Source organism: Xiphias gladius, chromosome 3 (genome assembly GCF_016859285.1).
Source record: "Xiphias gladius isolate SHS-SW01 ecotype Sanya breed wild chromosome 3, ASM1685928v1, whole genome shotgun sequence".
Classification (NCBI taxonomy): domain Eukaryota; kingdom Metazoa; phylum Chordata; class Actinopteri; order Istiophoriformes; family Xiphiidae; genus Xiphias; species Xiphias gladius.
The window spans coordinates 5205763-5226317 of NC_053402.1; the positions used below are offsets into that span (position 1 = coordinate 5205763).

Consider the following 20555-nt stretch of genomic DNA (forward strand, 5'->3'; position numbering starts at 1 on the left):
ATATGACCTTTACAGAATTTTTACTGCTTCAGGGAAAAACTGAAAAACGTTTAGTCTCATCACCCATGGCTACCAAGCTCTTGTCTCTGTAAAAGTCTTTACAGTGGAAACTTCCCCGAAGTTTCAAGTCTGGAGTTATAGTTCTGTAGCTACTAACTCCTCACTGCCTATAAATCCTTGCAAAATGGAAAGGTGTTGCACAACTGTGGTCATTCAATAACTGTCAAGCCCATTAGAGACCTGGTTAAGAAACGGTGTGTAAGTGTGTTTGTGAGAGAGAGAGATATATATATATAGAGAGAAGGGGGGGGTATTCCATCTCTCACTCCTGGCTTTGCTTTGCAATTTAGCACACTTAAGTATGCGATTTATACCTTAACCACCAGATCACATGATCATATTCAGCTGTGATCTGCTAAGCTAGCTACTTTAGCGGGAGTTTAGCCATCTGTTTTGCTTCTCATTCACAAATTGATTTAGCTGCTGACTTATTTAATTCAGCTCAGTATCAAACTGAATAACCTATGTCAATTCCTCAAATTGGGTATTTTTGTTTACAGATAACAATTAGGGGAAAATCAGCAATTAAACTAAGCTTTAGTCTGAGCTAAGGCCAGAGTGCAGTGATGAATCTTACACCACAAAAGCCAGAGAATGCAGTAACCACGGCTGGCCAAAAATGAAGAAACAAATCGGTTCTACTGGTATTATTGCAAGCTTAATACTTATCAGGTTTACACTGGTACGCACCCCCTCCAGGATATGCAGACGCTCTAGTCCAACTTGACAAACTTTTTTGCCTTCTTGGCTTTTATATATTACCAAACAAACTGCCTGCCATATAAATGGAAGAATTACAACTTTGTTACAAACTCACTGAGTACTGTGTGACAGCTGCTTTATGCAGTGCGGGTAGGTACTGACTGATACATATTTTCTTCTCAGAGCTTACCATAGCTGTATACGCTCACTGCTGAGACCGTTCAGTACTACGAACCTGTATACTCGACTTGACTCGACTCAGCTGCTGCTGATACCAGACTTGTCGTCCTCAACACCTCCAGTATATTATAACTTGCAGCCCATATGTCAAAGAATACCAAAGAGACCATTTTGGAGCTTCAGGGCTTACTCCCTGCTGTAGTTGTGTTGATAACTGTTCCTGTTGGTGTTTAGCATTTTGACTTAAATACTTATATCTTCTCCAGGTAATTTGTTATTTCTGCCACTGTCATGATACAGCATACAGTACTTACGAGTTGGTAGTTTTTTTTTTATTTACCATAATAAGACTAGGTCAAAACCAAGTATATGTCTGTACCCTGTATGGTCAATGTATGAAATTGAGAATGTAATTGAAAGCTGTTGTGGAACCACTGTAAACAACTACTGTCAGTGCAAAGTAGCTTAAGCCTGCTTGAATAGTTTCTAAATGTCACTCGATGATGTAATACACTAATTAGTATAATCATGACGTCATTGCGACGTATTTGGATTCTGCCTGGTGTCAGCTGGTTTTAGCCCTTTATCTGTTTGCTTCTTTCCTATTTTCTGTGCTCACATACAGTATACAGTCATTTAATTCAGCGGGATTTTCAATAAAGCCATTCTCATTTACATGTTTTTTGTTTCTGTTGTCAGACATTGGAACAAGTATGAATTAGTGACTGAAACATGGCCCATTAAGACTACATGTTAAGCAGCAGTCATTTCCAAGTTATTTCCAAGCTGCTGCTCTGCACTGCTAAAATCCTGATTTTAAAACCACATCATTATCTGACAAAATCACCATACACATAAGTTAAAGACAACAGCTGTGATGTGATTTTGGCTATATTTACTTGTAAAATTATCACTCAGAGAAAGTTAGAAGCTCATTCGTGTCTGTGTCAACTGCCATGCGATCAATTGAATGAGAGGCATAGAGAGGTGTATCTGTAGAGGGAAAGACTGAGCTTGCGCTCATGGGGTAATACTGGTTGCTCTCTTCTATACAAAGTAGCTAAGGTTTGTCCAAAACTTTGCTAGATATGTTGCTAGGTCCTTTTTTGAAAAACAGTCGCTAAAGGGGTCTGAAAAGTAAGTAAATCTAGTGACAAAGGTGCTAAGTTGCAAAACTGCCTGTAAACGCCCCCTGATGATGTAATAGAAACTATTCACACCAAGTCATTTTGAAAGAGCAACAGGCATCGAAAATTCCAACACTCGGCCAGCTGACCAATGGTGTAACTTCATCACAAACTCAACTCTACCACTCACTCACTCAGTCATGGACATTAGGGGATGTAGCGCTGAACCGTGGCCAGCCTAACAGCATCTGAATCCCCCTTTCTGATGGTGTAATTAGGGTCAGACAATATTTGTAACCTCTGAAACAGATAATGTGACATTTATGTCCACCTAGGGCAGTAATTGGCCAGGTGTGTGAATGTGTGAAAGTAGGCAGGGTTTGAACTTCTCTCTTAAGATCTTTGTTTTTTGTTCCACACACATGTCACACAAATAAGTTGGAGGAGAGACTGAAAATGTGTGTTGTTATGCAACATGTTATTATATTTTTAATGCTGTTGAGACTACAAATACAAACAAAAGACACAGTATTGTTGCCACAATTGCATAATCTTTAAAAGCCTTTATTGCTTGCTGTTGGATCATCTAAAGCATTTATTGCATGTTGTTGACATTTATTGCCAAATTAGAGGAAACCGATGCTGTTGTTCTTCACTGGTGGTATACTACTAAATGGCATGTTACCATATATACTTCTACCTATAGCTACTTACTGTTAACTCCCTACCCCTCTCTAATGCCCCTTTCATTCATGCACCCCTTTACGTTAATCAGTTGTCCTCATTTCTGAATAAGGACTAATTTTTACATAAAAGTCAAAACAGCATTCCTATTAGGTCAGACCTGTCTGAATTGACAGTCATCAGATTTATTTAAAGGGTGCAAGACAATGTGAAAAATGGAGAAAGAGATTAATGCATGTCTTCTGCCTTCTAGGATCATTGTAAGAAATGCATTATCTTTCATGCATAAAATCAGTTTAATAATCTGTGACGCACTGTATGAGCCTTTTTCAAGTAGTTTAGGAGATTCAACAGGAAATAAACAAAAGTCCCATGTCTCATGTCATTCAATGCTCGTGCACTGTCAGATATTATAAAAGAGGCAGCAGAATTCGCTCTCTAATAGTGTTAAATTATGAAATGTTTAAGTGGACTCACTGTGAGAAGCATCCCTTGTGCTCACTCTCTCGTGCACCAGGTGCCAAATATTGTGCCAGCATGCCACTCTTTCCATAAATGACCTGTCATACCTGAGTGAACCCATAAGGAATTAATCAAAAAGAACACCACTTTAACAAAATAGAAAGAGGCAGAAATGTGATGTATTGCATGTCTGAAAAGGGCTTATGATGGCAGGCTTTTTACCCCACCTTTCGAGTATGGCAATTCAGAACAGGTAGAAATTTTTATCCGCAGATGTAGTCAGAAACACGTTTTGGCCCAATAATTTGGTTAAACAAACCTAAGGTTTTACAGTTTGTTTTTTTTCTCAGCCATGAATTGTATATAGAATTCAACAGAGATCTGAGGTTAAGTAAGTAATTTTTGTTCTGTTTTAACCTTATGTCGTAAGGTGTTTTTTTGATTTTGTGTAACACCCTATTTAATTTTATTTTGAAGTTAAAGCCACATTAGCAGTGAGGCGCTAGGTCTGTTGGTTTGTTTGTCAAAGGCTAACCCTGGAGGTTTTCTATTAGTGTTATGGAGCTGTTTTTCCATGAGTGGGTCCCCATTTTCATCCCAATGCATGCACATGCACATAGACATCTGTGGCTGGGTCTTATAGTATATAGTGCATTAAAGTCTATGAAGACCAATTCAGTACCATTGTACTTATAGCTTTATAACTATTGCACACTAATCAATAAGTCCATTATTATGACAGTAGATGTACATTCCACAGGTTAGTATCAGTTATTATTAATTTATTAAACCCATTGAAGCCCAATTCAGTTCCACTGTATGTATAATTCAGCTATTATATACAGCACAAACGTCAAGCTAACCAGCCTTTCAACGATCATATATTCTAACAGGAAATGTTTTTCTAGTTAGATCTTGCCCTCTGGTTGGTGTGCGAACCAGTGAAACCAGTTGCTTTACTCTTCTGTTGACTGGCCGACTAGGCAGCCACAAAGGGGGACTTTATTGGAGGTTAGTGAAAATCTTAATAATCATGTTCCAGATGTTTGCTCTCATGTTTCCGCTCAGAGGGGATTCTTGTGTGCTTACTCAACAATGGAAATGGACTCAAATGATAGTCTTTTCTTTGCTGCTCGGCTTTACGTTAAATATTGACACATAGCCACACGTGACAGCATGCATTACACCAATCTGACTCAGGGAAGGTATCACTTTGATCTCATCATCACCACACAAATACACTCGTGTTTGTCATACTATGCCCAATCTTAACCCTCGTCTTTACTCCAAACTAAGCTGAAAACTGTTCTGCCATCGCTTTAGTCATGACCTACCTTTAAACCAGCCTCAACCCTAAACCCAACAGTTACCCAACACACAGGTATCCTAAAATGGATCGGAAACCATGACACACTGTGGTTCCACAGCATATGCATAACCAAACTGAACCAGTGCAGGATCAGCAGGATAATGCTGATAACCAACCTGGTTTCACTCCTCTTAGTACACATCACCCGCTACTGCTCAACATTCATAAGTGACTGGTGTAAGACTCTGACACATGATTAGATGAAAAAGAATGTTTGTACCAGATTTCTTTGTCAGTGTATGTTGTATAGTGTCTCTGCTGTGTTTTCAGTAGAAAGCTGACTTTATTTTGAATTCCCCTTAAATTTCCCCCTTCCTCTTCTTGCTTCTTTGTTTAAATTGCCTTGATATAAAGAGCATATATTCTCATAATCTGCTATGCATTTCCTCTCACGTGTAATATAAGACTTTTGTCTAATTTCTAATTAAAATGAAATTTCTCTTAATGGCAGGATTCTCCCAGGCCTTTCCTGTGAAATTGTGCCAAGTCGGGCAATATGAAAAATAACCATGAAAAAGGCCATCTGCATTTCATTTTCATGATAAACCAGCTAAAATCAGGATATAATTCACATGTCCTTAAATTGTGATTTTATTTTCTACTATGGTTACACACTAATAGCAGCTTTGACACATCAGCATGAGGATTTGTGAGATTGTCTGGTAAGAGACAGGCAAAAGGCCTGACAACTGCACATGTAACCCCCTCCCCCTCTGTCCCTCTCTGTCTAGTGATTGAAGAGAAGGGGGTGAATATGAAGCTGACAGTGATTGACACTCCAGGATTTGGAGATCAGATCAACAACGAAAACTGGTGAGTGGGAGGAGGGTGAAGAGAAGAAAGGACAGATGAATGGAGGCAGAGAAGGAGTTGGCACTTTCCAGAACTGGCTAATATACTATAGTATTTCCGAATAACTGTATAACTGAATAATTGTATGATCATTTGGACTGAGGACTTCTCGTCACCTTAGTTGTCTTGTCTGTATGTTAAAGTTTATTGTTTTGCAATGTTCTCAGCTGAAGGGACAGTGTATAAAAATGTCAGTCCTTCCACCTAATATGGATGTAAATGTCTAAAACAGCCTTAAAGCTGAACGTCAGCACTTTAACCACAGAATGAAAATCTTCTCACTGTCCTAATGCTTTTTGACTGGACTTTATGGTGATTACTGTGTGAAATGTGTATGTTGAAATATTAAATGCCCTGTGCATCATTTTATTCAAATTGACCCACAATTTAGCCTGAACGTCACACATTTACTGCCATATAAAATGAAGGCTGAATTCTACCTCACCTTCTACTTCAATTTTAACGACATGTAGGAATGCAAGAGATTCCCATGCTCAGCTGCTATTCCTGCAACTGATAATGTAAAACCTTGGTTCAAAAGCTTTACTTTTAGGCTGATCAGTTTCTCCTCAAGAAAATGTGAACTTGTGCTGTGTATACAGTAAGTGAAATACCTGAGCAGCTCAGTAGTTAGCACTGATCTCCTGGTTGTGGTATTGTATTAGGGTCAAAAGGTTTGGATTTTGATCCCTCTTTAAATAGCTTTGTTTTGGGAGTTGTAATGGCTTGGTTGATAGCACTGCAGTATCATAATCAGAAGCTTCAGAGGTCAATCCCCACTAAATAGTAGCTGCATCAGTGGCAGCACTCATATGCAGTAAGAAAATACATTCTCTAGTTGGTTTTGGTATTTTCATGGGATTTGTTGATAATAAGAAAGAATAATGCAAGCCTTATGCCTTCAAAGAAATATTCCAGTCCAGTCACTCACTGACTCTTCTGTACCGCTCCTCTCCCCAGCTGGGAACCCATAGTGAAGTACGTCAATGAACAGTATGAGAAATACCTGAGAGAGGAGCTGCATGTGAACCGTAAGAGGAGAATACCCGACAGCAGAGTCCACTGCTGCATCTACTTCCTCCCTGCCACTGGACACAGGTCAGTACTCATTCACTGCTGGGTGCAGCATCCCACTTCCGCACTAACATGCAACTGTTCATCACAGATTTTTTTCTTTCCAAAACAGGCACGTTGCACTTTATAGTCTCAGTCACATATTTAGTTCACAAACCATGCTGAGTTATAATTAGATCACAGCACTTAACACATTTCACTGGAGGAATCCTCAAAATGTTTCTGTCTTTTTCGCATCACTGGTATCTGTCAGCACTGTTTACTTCCATTTTGAGTCCAATTGTGACTCACACACACTGTACATCAAGTGTTCTCATGTATGTAACACTGAAAAAAGACATTGGCTGGTGGGCTGCAGAGATCTTCAAATGACTTAAATAACACCCATAAGACAAGATGACAAGCTTAATCGTCCTCATGCCAAGGACTTCACAATATGGCACATCATATTAGCTGATGCTTTGCTGTGGCAGCAGTGAGTTGTGGACTATACTTTTTTGAAAAGATGTATGTGAAAAGTATGTAGTTTGGGTTTACTGCTCACCAGCATCATTGTCAGTTACTAGATCCTGAAAATCCTAATTACATCAAAGGTAAAGTAGCCTGAGGTGGGACAAGTGACCACAACTGCCGACTGTTACACCATTCAGACAGATGCAGAGACATTACACAATGACGGTCCAAAGCAGGTTAAACATTCATTCAGTGAATGTGCATCATGCACGTCTCTTGTATTTTGTGTATTTAAAAACCCATCAGTAGAAGATCTAAGAGCTCATGAAGGATTATAAAATGATAGAGTTTGCAATGTATGCTGGTCCCAAACCATTAAGAGCTTTATAAGCAAGTAAAAGACCCTTAAAATCTGTTCTGAAAGATACAGGGAGCCAATTGACTGCAGCTGAAAACTGGGGTAATATGCTCTCTCTTCCTTATTTTGGGATGATACCAGCATAGTTCTGAATAAATTGAAATTTTTTAATTGACTATTTCAGAATACCAGTAAAAAGAGCACTGCATTAATCTTATCTGTTTCAAATAAAAGCATGTATAAGTGTCCCAGTATCTTTATGGGATAGGTACAGCCATACTTTGGCCATAGTGAATCATAAGCGATAAAAAGAATTTCACGGTCAGTTGTGTCAAGCGCAGCACTTATATCCAGAAGAATTATGATGAAGACTTTATTGGCATCAGTGTTAATTCTGAGATTACTGAGAATTTTAACAAGGGTTAGGGTTAGGGTAACCCTCTAACCTCGAAACCCTCTGTACTGTGGTTAGCTCTGTAACCTGATTGAAACATTTGATGTTTTCATTCAGTAAGCTGTTAATTTGATTTTAAAAAAACTTTTCAGGTACCTTGCTTAAAAAAGAAAGATTTGCTATAGGTCAATAAGTACTTAGAACTCCACTGTCAAGGTTTGGCTTTCTCAGTAGGGGTTTTACAGCTGCCGTTTTGTAGGCATTAGGAAAAATTCCATAACAAATAAAACAATTTTTCAAAGGTATTCTGGGGACACAGTCAAGACAACAGGTAGTGGATTTACTCTCTGATACAATCTTTCAAAAGTTCAGGGTCTGAAATCGCTGTGAATTTGGCATGACTGCCCTTTTCTCCTCAGGTTCACTATCATAATTGTGAGCATTTATAACAATTTCTGACCTTATAGAAGATACAATTGGATGTCGCAAATTTCCTTACATTTTGCAGGAGATTACTTATTGTGAAGGTCATAGATGGAGCTAGGAATCAACAGTTGATTAACAGTTGTGAAAGGTGTTTTGGAGTTGCTGCCACCCTCTGTTATCACCCTGGAGAAATAGGCTCTTCTCACAGAGTTTAAAGATGCTATTTCATGTTTTTAAATATTGTAGTGGAGTACTAGTCCAGATTTCCACTATTTTCTCTCGGTTTCTCCATAATCCCTTTTGAGTACATACCAAACTTGTTATCCAAGGTGATGGTTTACTACAAGATCTCTTTTTCACCTTTAACAGGGCTACAATACTTAACAAAGTTGTTATTAAATGAATCAGCAATCTCATTTAATGTGGCATTTATACCAGTTAGATGAGAGTTGCTTGCCAACTCAGAGAATTTAAGGTGTGCTGCAGTGTCTGTAAATTGCTTGTGAACTATAACTGTTTCTGTTCTTTTTGTCACTGGCAAACATGCATCAAAACATACACAGAAATAATCACATATGGTGATATCACTGACTATCATTCTATCTGATGAATGCCACATGCCACAATACAACAATGGCACATCCTTTTGACCTCACCAGGTCAAGGGTATTACTTTGACGACTAAGTAATAATAATGGAATAATGATTTTTCAAATTGTCGTTAAACATGTTAGAAGAAATGAAAGTCACTGCTAAGACTGTTACTTTTTGTAGAAACAAGAGTAAAGATAGATTTAAAGGCAACTCAATAGGTTAACGGGAGAGAACACAAACAGCCCATGCTGACCAGTTACAGTTTGGTCGATCAGTATCTCAGTCACCACCGTAGCCGTGACGTGTAGGTACATTTTTGATGAAGGCGTACGTCAGCTACAGTGTACCCTAGGTTGTAACCTCAGAGCTTACTACAGAGGAGTGCAGAAGTATAAATCCACCTACAGTCATGCTAGCGGCTCTGTGGGGCTGTGCTAAGGCAGCATGACAGCATGTTCACAATAACAATGTTAGTATGGTGATTTTTAGCAGGTAGAATGTTTATCATGTTCACCATCATAGCAGATGCTTTCATGCTTTCATGGTGGGACAAGAATGTCTGTACCAAAATTTGTGGCCTTTCAGAGACATTATACACAGAACCTCATGGCGGCATTAGGGGAAAAATCAGGGGAACATTAGGATTCATTGTCTTGGAACAATGAATGTCTCTACCTTGGATCTTGTTGTACTTTGGTTTCAACCCTTGGCTATGAGGGTGTCCAATTAATGCATTAATCTAAGTGGATGGTCAAAGATAGAATTACATGCTTTTCAGCATGGATGGAATATTTAATGATTTTCAGTATCAGTGTCAGTGGACGCTTCCACAGAAAGGAAAATGCAAACAATGGAAAATTTTGAATGAGTTAGGGCTGGATCCATTCTAAACTAAGTTGGACTGAAGTCCAAGTGGAAGTGTCAGGGGATCAAAATCAACGATGTACATATGTATTCTCCTAACAAGTATTGTCTAAGTATTGGTTATATATTCACAGTCTTTAACAATGTTACATTTCTGTTCCTTAAACTTTCATTGTTGTCCAAACTGACCAGGAATCTGTCTGTGTTTCCAGGTTACGTCCCATCGATGTTGAGTTCCTGAAGAGGTTGGGGAAGATAGTGAGCATCATACCTGTCATAGCCAAAGCCGACGCACTCACCATTGAGGAAAGACAGGAATTCAAAGAGAGGGTGAGGGAACACACATACACATGCAAAACTAAAGCTTGTTTTTTCTCACTTTCTTTTTTGATGTTCAAAATAAATCCTCATTACACCACTTGACACAATGCATGTGTCCCTCATGTTTCCCACTTTTAAGATATAGGGCAATACTTTGATTGTGCAGGTACAACTACAAGTGTAGAGTGGTAGGTGTTTGACACAGGCTGTTTGGGTGTCTCCAAATGCACCTGATATTTTGGTTCATGTCGGTACAGGAGAGCAACATGCAAAAGGGCTGCAGGAGAATGTGGTGATTAATAAATACTCTCTCAGCCAATCACATCACTGGACTCATCATTCTTAAACAACTGAGCCAATCAAAGGGAAGCTTGACAAGTACAGCTCAACAGCTAAATTTAAAGAATCAGCTACTTCAGGAAATCGTACTATTGGCTAGATGCTGTAGAGTGTCACAATGTGAGCAAACAGCCCCGCAAATCTGCAGCCAGAGGCAGATGGTGTGGGTTTTCATTTGTAAAATGATAATAGAAATCTAACTATAAATGGAGGAATCTCTTTCTTTCTTTCTTTCTATCTGTCTGTCCTTCGATTTTATTGACAACCGCTCACCCGATCGACTTCAGACTTCATGTATGTATTGCTGAGGATCCAAAGAAGTGCAGTGCCAACTGTAAAGGCTTTTGGATGAACAGTTCTCGAGAAACATAAAAAGAGAAATGTCAAACAATAGTCGGTTAGGAGTGCGGTGACTCATCCAAACAACCAGTGCCATCGAGCATCGTACCTGTCAACAGTGTATCATAGACATGGCTGTGCCCAGTCAAAGCAATCGATTCCTCGGAAAACAAGCTTAAGCTACAAATCCTTGCACAGGATCATCTAAAGTGCGGGAGTATTTTAGACAGAGACCCAAGCTCTGCAAATTGGAAATGGCTTATCACAGCAAGTTATAAATCAAGTTCTTAAGTAAAAATACTGTTTCTCCAATTCAGGGAAAGGGTTACTATGAAACACAGTGATTAAATTAATCTACACTTACTTGCCAGTTTATTATGTACACCTAGATAAAATTAATGCAGTATAATACAACAGGCCTGCAATAAATCCTCCCTTCATGAGGATTATTATTGAATTCTATTGAATTTGTTTGAAAGAGGTGTTGATTTATTTTAATGGTCTTTTTTTTGGAGGATGTAATTTGAGGTGCTGTTCAACTGTACTGGGTCATACTGAGAGGTGTTCCTAATATTTTGTCCATCCCATTTATATTAATTAAGGTTGACAAAATATTAATACAGGTCAAAAGCACCATATATTACAGCCTTGAGGCTCAAAAATGAATTGGACAATTGACTGACAATCAGTTTCCTGGCCAGGTGTGGTCTGTTCCCTCATTATTTCATGACAAATTAAGCAGATAAAAGGTCTGGAGTTGATTGCAAGTGTTGAATTTTGCATTTGTTAGCTTTTCATGGGAACCCTTAATATGCAGTCCAAAGAGGTGTCGATGCAGGTGAAGGAGGCCATCTATAGGCTGAAAAAACAAAACAAACATATCAGAAAGATGGCAGAAACTTTAGAGGTGGCCAATCAACAATTTGGTACTACCTTAAAAAAAAGGAATGTACTGGTGAGCTCAGCAACACCAAAAGCCCTGGAAGACCACGGAAGACAACAAAGGTGCAATTAATGCAGAATTCTTTCATTGATGAAGAAAACCCCCTTCACAACATCTAGCCAGGTCAAGAACAATCTCGAGGAGGTATCACTGTCAAAGTCTACAATCAAGAGATACCTTCATGAATGTAGATACAGAAGGTTTACCACAAGATGCAAACCACTGGTAACACTCAAAAACAGAAAAGCCAGTTTAGACTTTGCCAGAATAAAAAAGGCTGCCAAGTTCTTGAAAAAGATTCTTTGGAGAGATGAAACCAAGATTAACTTGTACCAGAATGATGGCAAGAGAAGAGTATGGAGAAGGAAGTAAACGGCTCATGATCCTAATCATACCACATCATCTGTCAAACATGTTGGAGGCAGTGTTATGGCATGAGCATGTATGGCTGCCAGTGGAACTGGGTCACTGGTGTTTATTGATGATGTGACTGCTGATAGAAGATGAGTTTTGAAGTGTATAGGGCTATTTCCTCAGATTCAGTCAAATGCTGCAAAACTGATTGGACAGTGCTTCACAGTACAGATGGATAATGTCCCAAAACATACTGCAAAAGCAACCCAAGAGCTTCTCAAGGCAAAGAATATTTTTCAATGGCCAAGTCAGTCCCCTGACCTCAACCCAATTGAGCATGCCTTTCACTTAATCAAGGCAAACGAGGCAAAAAGACACACAAACAAGCAGGAACTGAAGGCAGCTGCGGTAAAGGCCTGGCAAAGCATCTCAAGGGAGGAAACTCAAGGGAAGCATTTGGTGAGGTCCATGGGTTCCAGACTCCAGGCAGTCATGCCTGCAAAGGATTTTCACCCAAGTATTAAAATTGATCCTTATATTTATAATTATGTTTTTTAGCCTGATGACTGCCTCCTTCATTTGCATCAACGCGAATTGCATATTTAGAGATCCCATGAACAGCTACCAAATGCAAATTCAATACTTGGAATCATCTCCAGACCTTTTTATCTGCTTAATTTAGTGAGGGAACAGGTCAAACCTGGCCAGGAAACTGATTGTCATTCAACTGTCCAAATAGTTTTGAGCCTCTGAAAAAGAGGGACTACGTAAAGTAGTAAAACATGCATTAACTGTTTAGGAATTACAGCCTCATTGCAAAGTCTTAGACACATTTTCCAACAAAATAATGCTTTTTTGGTTTTCCCTCTCCTCCCACCTGTGCACCATGTGCTCTGCACTGGGCCCCATAATACCACACAGACAAAGTCAATGTGAATTTCAAGGTCAAGAAAATACAAACCAGTCGGAGCTCCTTGCACTGGTCTTTGCAATGTGTGGAAAATAGGGCGCATAACTTTCATTGTAAACCTGACCTGACCCTGTTTGACTTGTGTTTGACCTTTGACCTTTTGGCAGATAAGGCAAGATTTGGCAGCCAATGGGATTCATGTTTACCCCCAGAAAGAGTACGATGAGGATCAAGAGGAGCACATACTCAACAACAGGATTAGGGTAATGTCTCCACTCCTATTATTTAGTCAGAACAAGAATTATTTTAGTCTTATATTACTTTTTATTAAACTACAGATAGACTGTGTGAAACGTCATCAAGAAATGTAAATCTCAAGTGACAGCTGACACAGAGTGCAGTTACACCCAGGTTGTTGTTTTAATGTGTAATGGTATTTGGTTTGTTAAAGGTCATACTGCCCATTACAATTCAATAGCTTATCTTGTGGCCCTGTCTTGTAGAGGGACAGTGTGCCAAACTTATTTATTATTTCAATATAATTATTTTAGTTTATATTGTGCTCACATTGTAACCCTAACCCTAGCCTGCTGAGTATACAGTCCAATGTACGTCGAGGCGACAGGATACGTGCACAATGCACAGATTGGGAGGTGGGGGTCAAGGTCAATACACAGGTGTCAGAGAAAATCATGTAGTATCAAAGTATTAAAGACCTCAACTGAGCATCACTGTCATAGTCAGAAAAATATGATCACATATAATTTTACTGGTTGTTGCATATCATAATTATATAATACAATGATAGTATGCTAATTGTTTAGCATATTATTGTTTAACATGTTTGCTATATAAGGTAATTGCTTTTACTGTGCAGAGATTAGAGATACTGTAGTTCTCACATGTTATAATGAATTAATCCTTCTTCCAATAAGCCTGACTGAGGCATACTGATATTGTGTGTCCAGGAAAGCATTCCCTTTGCTGTGGTGGGAACCGACAAGGAGCACCAGGTGAATGGAAACAAGGTGCTGGGCCGTAAAACAAAGTGGGGAATCATTGAAGGTATGGCATCAGTTTAACATCAGTGTAACCATATTCACACCTGGTATTAACATTTACTTTTACAGTTGTCACTATATAAAAATTGTGATCTCATTTTTGGCAAAGAGGATGAGTAGGTGCAGCAAGGCTTCAATAAGTATAGCAGCTGCTCCAGTACAACTTGAAACTGCGTCTTTTACAAAAAAGGGTTCATTTTCTGAGTCTGGAAAATATATCTGTCTCTGACTATTTCTTGAACTATCATTTCTCCCAAGACAACATCTTAACCTCCTATTGTAGTCAGTCATCAAGTTTCTCCAGAGCCACAGGGATAAGAATCACTATTGTGTAAGCAGCAGCTATCGCATCTGTACCTGCATAAGTGATGTTTACCTGCCATCATGTAATTTCCTGCTTCAGTGGCAATGATGTTTCCGAACAAGCAATGGCATTTCTACCCGTGTCAGTCCCTCTAACCACATGAACACATGAACAATATGTGACGATGCAATGTACACCCCATGGTGAGATGTATGCATTCTGTTGCTCTATCTACATTAAGCCATCTAAATATTAAAATGCTGTTTTCATGTGAGAACAATTTGTGTCCACACAGGTGTTTCCATATCACTGTATTAGTGAGCTCTGTCTACAGTGAAACACTATCAAAACAGTTAAATCTCTTCTTCTTCAAACTCTTTTCAGTTGGTAAACAACAAAACTTGCATCACAGCAGCAACTAAAGGTTGTCTTGCCATACTGCCACACAGACCCCAACCATAGCTCAGTAACTTATATCATTGTTTTGCAAAAGCTCAGTTTACCCCGTACACACTAAAACTTAAAGCTAGCAGTTTAGCATTTACACACTCTGGAGGCCAATTTGGAAAAGCTCCATTGTGGGAGGAGAAAAAATGCAGTTATATCTAGACAGAGGTCTTTAAAGGAAAGAAAAAGATATGTTTACAAATTTAGGAGTCTTATTGTGGGCATACCTTGTGTTGCTTTTTCATCTTACATTGTTAAAACTGATAACCATAAACATGTCCCGTTTTAATTGATGCCAAATGGGGCCATAGTGGCTCTAATATTTATTAAAACATACAGTGACGACTTGTGTATCTGTATCTGTAAAACTAATTAGTCCAACACAAGGTCCGATTATTATCATTCTAATCAGTTTACTTCTAACCTAGAATAAATCTTTTTCTCTTTCCACAGTTGAAAATGTGGCACACTGTGAGTTTGCCAACCTGAGAGATCTACTCATCAGGTGAGTGTGACAGTGCTGCTACACTTGATTAATTTTAAAGGAGATGGGATATGAGTAATTTGTGAGGACCATAAAAGTAATTGGAGATGTTGAAGGGACCACTATGATGCCCATGATGAGGGTCCTCTGACAGACATCAGCTGAAGGCACGCTCAGGCTACTTTTTGGCTGCCAAACTTACTATCCTCTTGTCTCTGCAGAAGTGGCAGTGTTGTAGGTCAGCCACATCCACAAATGTTTGTAATTGTCCTAAACTTTTATCATTCTTCACACAACTACCTCTGTGTGTCCGTTTTCTCACACAAGTGGCATCATGTGACCTAAGTACAGAACACTAGTTGGTCACATATGGGGGTAACATCTGTCTCTGTTCAAGGTTGTTTCTGTATTTAAAAATCAGTTCTGATTGTCCTTAGGTGTGTGAAAAAGCTCTGATGAACCGTTCTCGTCAAAGTTCATAAATTAATCCTCATAGTTGGAAGCCAGCTGTTTCTCTTACTAGGTCACAGCTACTCCTAATTGTTAGAACATTGAAATAATTTCAATTCCAATAAAACGAAATGAAAAAGATACAATTAAAGAGTGCATTTTCCTACAAAGTGAATGAACCCTTCTGATTTTAATCTGTTTTGATAACTTGGAAAAGGTTCTAATGTTAATGGGGTGATGAGCTGACGAGCTTTGTGATTATCAAAAAGGACAAAAAGAACCCATGAGAGCCCAAAACCACCTGGATGGATAGATACCACCAGAGGTTAATGAGAAAACAGTCATTTTAGTAGTAATTTAGGTGAACTGACCCTTTAAATGGCCTGGGAGGAGAGGGGCTGGCTGGTGTGTTTGTGAGGAAATAAGTCCCACAACACAATAATACCCCAAATGTGTTATGATGGTTTATCTGACTGCAGTAGCTTCTGGTACATTACATTTTGTTTTCATTGTTACTGCCTGTTGCCATATTTTGTTATTTACTGAAACAGCAAAAACTGAAAAAATACCTGAAACCATAAACTTGACAGAACATAAAAATATTTTTGACTTCCTAGAGTAACAGATTGGAATAGCTGTAAAAAAAAAAAATTCCCCACAGCTCTGTTTGAGCTCAGAACTCAACCTAAGGAAGGCTGCTGTGTAACAAAAAATTTGATGGTAGCTTATAAACTGTGACTCTTTGTGTGACAGTTAACCTGTCTAAATTTTAGAAAGTCATTTAACATTAGATCCTGACCAATCCTGTTTCTGTATTGAGGATAATTGATACTTATAAATAATTAATGAAGTTAACTCTGGTGTGAGTCCATAAAAACAGCTCTCACTTTGGAGCTGTCTTACAAACAGCTGTAAGCAACCTTCAGCTTTGATTAATGTTTTGGTTAAACCCGAATTACATTCAGTGGCACGAGGAGACATTATCAGTGAGCCTCATTAATCCGACCTGTTACAGACTGTCTTAATTGCTTTAAAAGTTGCATTTTTACCGATATTGCAATTTGTAATATATGTGAAACTGTAGAGCACAGAGAACGAGGCAAAACTCAGCATACAGGAAATGTGTTTTATGATTTGGAGAAGTCTGTGTGTGTCCACCCTCTGTCAACTAAAGGCATGCAAACTGTTTCTTTCACACTCTCATTAATGTCTATGGACCAATATGCTGAAATGTGGCAAAAGCCTAATGTTCAGACTTTGTCCTATTTGCAGAGAAAGCCTATTTAATAAATACGGTATATAACTAAGTGTGAAAGTAACCTGTAACTGTGTCGGCATTACTTGAAAGGAAATCAAGCTCATTCTTTGTAGCTGTTGGGCTCCACCAGGGCTGTGCCTTGTTACCATTTCTGTTTATGATTTTCATTGACAGAATCCAGCCACAGTCGAGGTGTGCCCAGTGTCCGGTATGGGGACATCAGGATTGCATAAAAGTTCACCATCAGTAACACCATGTCTACACAGAAGGCTTAGCAGCAGCTTCAGTCCTCTGTTTACGCAGGATGTGTTCAGACAGTATTGAGTATAGGTCACCCAAGACACAGTCTCTGTAGTTACATACATAAAATGGAAGAAAACAGATCTGAAGTGTAACAATACACTTTAGGTCCCATTTACGTGCATAAATTACTGTCAGACGTGCAAAATATGAACTAAAAAACTGGACTGCCTCTTGTGTAGACACATTGTAAGATGTAACAGTGGTTCTCTTTTTCTGAGCCAACTCTCCTTCATCAAGGAGAATCGTGTTTTATTAAACATGTAACAAATCTTTTTTGTTCATGCTATCTTTCAAAATGACCTTTTAACAAAAAATCTACAAAAAATTCTAAATGTATTTAGAAAAGTTAAATTGAATACATTTTTGGTAGCATCCCTATTTGCAAAGATTGTGCAAAAATGCACCCCTTGTAAATAATGTATTGATTGGTTATTTCTTGTGATTGCTAGATAAAGCAATTTCTGGGGAACTGACATCAGAAATGTAATATGTATGACTTCCAAAGGAAGGACCTCCTAGCCACCTGGTGCACAGGAACTTTCATGAATTGCATATAGGTCTGAATCAAATTAATCAGATAGTGAGTAGCAAAATGATTATCGAGTTGTGAATCTTTCTCTTTGTGTGTTTTGCAAAGGTCTCACTTGCAGGACCTGAAAGACGTGACACACAACATCCACTATGAGACCTACCGCATACGACGGCTCAACGAGAGCAATATGAACTTCAGTGAACTGGGACTGTCCCTCTGGCCGCTGGAGAACGGAACTGATGACAAATTTGATTCAGAGAGCCACCTCTAATCTCTCCATCATCAATGCTAATGCCCCTCATTCAATCAGAATGAGAGATGGGGAAAAGAAAGCTATTTTTACCACATAAAAAGTGAGATGGAGAAAAAAAATTTTTTTATTGTTTTTTCCTTTTTTCATTATGTGACCAACTAGCAGATTTTTTTAAGTGAGAAATTGTATTTGAGTTTTACGCAAGACATAAGAAATGCATAAAATATGAATATATTTTTGAATGTGAGCTCATATATATTTTCTGGAAGGTTGTGACATATACAGGACAAGGGAGATCATGCAGCACAACATGGCACAATTAGAGGAAACATAAAAATACAGTAAGTCTCCAAGTGGTATCAAAAGTATGTGGAAAGCCTAGACCTGATTTTCCTAACATTAGTGTTGGACCTCACTAAGGCTCTAGTGGCTGAGTGGGAGCAAATCCCTATAGGCAGCTTCCAATATCTGGTGGAAGGCCTTAAAGCAGAAGAGTGGAGGCTGTTATAGCAGCAGATTAATGCTCATGTTCAACTATCACATGGGTGGAGTATTTGGTTGTCTGAATACTTCGTACAGGTGTTAACAAATGTTTGGCAATGCAGTGTATCATTCTTGCTTAGGTTAAATGGGTTTAAATGTGATCCTAACAAGAAATCCATCATGTTGTTGGTGCTTAAGGAAAGGTTTTCAATTCATTTGACAATAAAACCAAGCAGCAACCAAAATATATAAAGCATGTAAAGCAGGTAAATTAACCCCTCCTCAAAAAACTTCCTGTATAAAAATGTGATCCTGCTGTTGTGTCAAGTGCTGCCGTGTTCATTTTGACTTTATCGGTTTCTACTACAAGTACTCTTGAGTGAAATACTCAAACCTCGTAAGAATCAAGTTATCCCACACAGTGTTGAGAGGTGGAGGTGCAGGTTTGGTTTAAGTTGCTTTTTATGAAAAGAAGGCTGCCTTTTATAATTTTGAGCTGAGTTAATGTCAGAAATAACTGACTGTAGGGAATATAAACTAAATCATTAGATTGTAGGGTTTTGGAGGACATGTCGTATTGGACCATTCACCCTGCTGAGTTTCAACATTTTAGCCTGTTTTTCCATTCAGGGCTCCATGTCCACACAACTGAAGACGCTGTTTATGTGTTGAAATTGTTTGGCCCACACGTGTTTAAGATTCTTTTAAAACTTGTAGTACACATTAAAGTGCCAAAACAACAGACAAATTATTAAAGAGGTTATCCTCTAACTCCTTTAAAGAGTAACTACACCCATAACATGTTTTTGATTAACACAGATAGAATAAAACAAGTCATTAAGTCATCAGTTGACAACATAATGCACATAATGGAAGTATTTACTTCGAAATCTTGCTCAGTACTCCACCCAGTGGATAAAATGTGCATAGGGCATTCATTTTGAGATGCATATGTGTACAACAAAAAATGCTAGGCTAAGTAACCACATTACTCTGAGAAACCAGGTAATGTGGGTAACTGGTGAATTTCACCTCTACTCCAGACTTATTTTACCCATCTCAGTGAAATGGCAGTGAGAGAGACAGGCTGGTAGATAAAACAGAGTTCCTATTCACAGCACCAAGTGTCTCAATTTAACAAATACTCAAATGTTCAGTAGTGGAAACCGACTGATTTAGAATTCTGCACGCCAGTTAGTGTTAGTTACAGTTTTATTCAGACTTTGGGTGGACTAAATACGAGCACACATCGGTCCATCATCCAGCTGCTCCATTCCGGTATTTTCCCTGTCTGCAATCTTATGTCAAGCACATGTGCACTTTTAAAACCTTGTTACAAATATACATGGCAGAGAAATCCGAATTCTCCAGGAGAAATCTACCAGGGCAAATCAGGTTTCTCTAATCCCTAACCCAATTATGGAAACAGTTAAGAAACTGGAGAAAGCCCACTGTAACCTGGCTACTCAAGTGCATGTAAACGTAGTCATTAGTAGCACAAGTTATATGCTCAGTATAAAGGCAGATTGCTGAAGCTGTGGTCACTGACTTTGCAAGATCATGATCGTATCTCAATTTCAAATTTCACTGAACCAGATCAGGTTTTCAATAGGAGAGATGATGTATGAGTTATAACCTACAGGTTTTGTAATTAGTGGCATGTTCCATGTATTACTTTACAGTTTTTAGTGGCTTGAATCATGTCATTTTCTCAAAATGCCAGCTCTGAACTTTGGTTGGGAGACTTCTGGTTTTAACCTAATGCTAATGTAGCCTGGCTCGTCGCATGTAAAGTTAGCAAGCATTCAAAGATCAGTCACCAGCGCCATTATTTGGTCCGTGTGAAAACTGCAGCTTTTCGTATTCATGTGAATGGGGGATTTGCCTTTACACAGTAGGGTGGGGCACCATTCATTCTGCTATTTACTTAGAAACTGTGAACATGGAGGACAAACTCTTGACCATTATGATGACCTTTCCAAAGTTGTACAGCCCTGCCATGAAGGAGCACATTGTCATGCAATCACATGGTGTATCTGTCTTCAAATCTGAATTTCTGCTTATTATTTTCTACTCCTGTTAATACTTGTAGCACGTCTAACTAAAACATTATGAAGACTTCTCTGTATGTTCTTTGTATTCACACTCAGATTTGTCCCTGTACAATAGTTCTAA

The 20555-nt window shown here is 38.7% G+C and overlaps 1 protein-coding gene across 4 annotated transcripts in view; it reads left to right on the plus strand.

The window, feature by feature from the left end:
• sept12 (septin 12) overlaps positions 1–18453 on the plus strand; it is a 77210-nt gene extending 58757 nt beyond the window's left edge. For 2 of the 4 annotated variants that reach the window (XM_040118994.1, XM_040119019.1), the window contains 7 exons: positions 5316–5397; positions 6397–6534; positions 9812–9929; positions 12973–13068; positions 13774–13870; positions 15071–15122; positions 17750–18453. In XM_040118994.1, the coding sequence (XP_039974928.1) occupies positions 5316–5397; positions 6397–6534; positions 9812–9929; positions 12973–13068; positions 13774–13870; positions 15071–15122; positions 17750–17915 (749 nt within the window). In that variant the 3' untranslated portion in view covers positions 17916–18453. Of the gene's footprint in view, positions 1–5315; positions 5398–6396; positions 6535–9811; positions 9930–12972; positions 13069–13773; positions 13871–15070; positions 15123–16983; positions 17018–17749 lie in introns of all 4 variants that reach the window. The other 2 variants (XM_040119002.1, XM_040119011.1) reach the window with 2 other exon arrangements.
• Positions 18454–20555: the final 2102 nt, after the last annotated feature.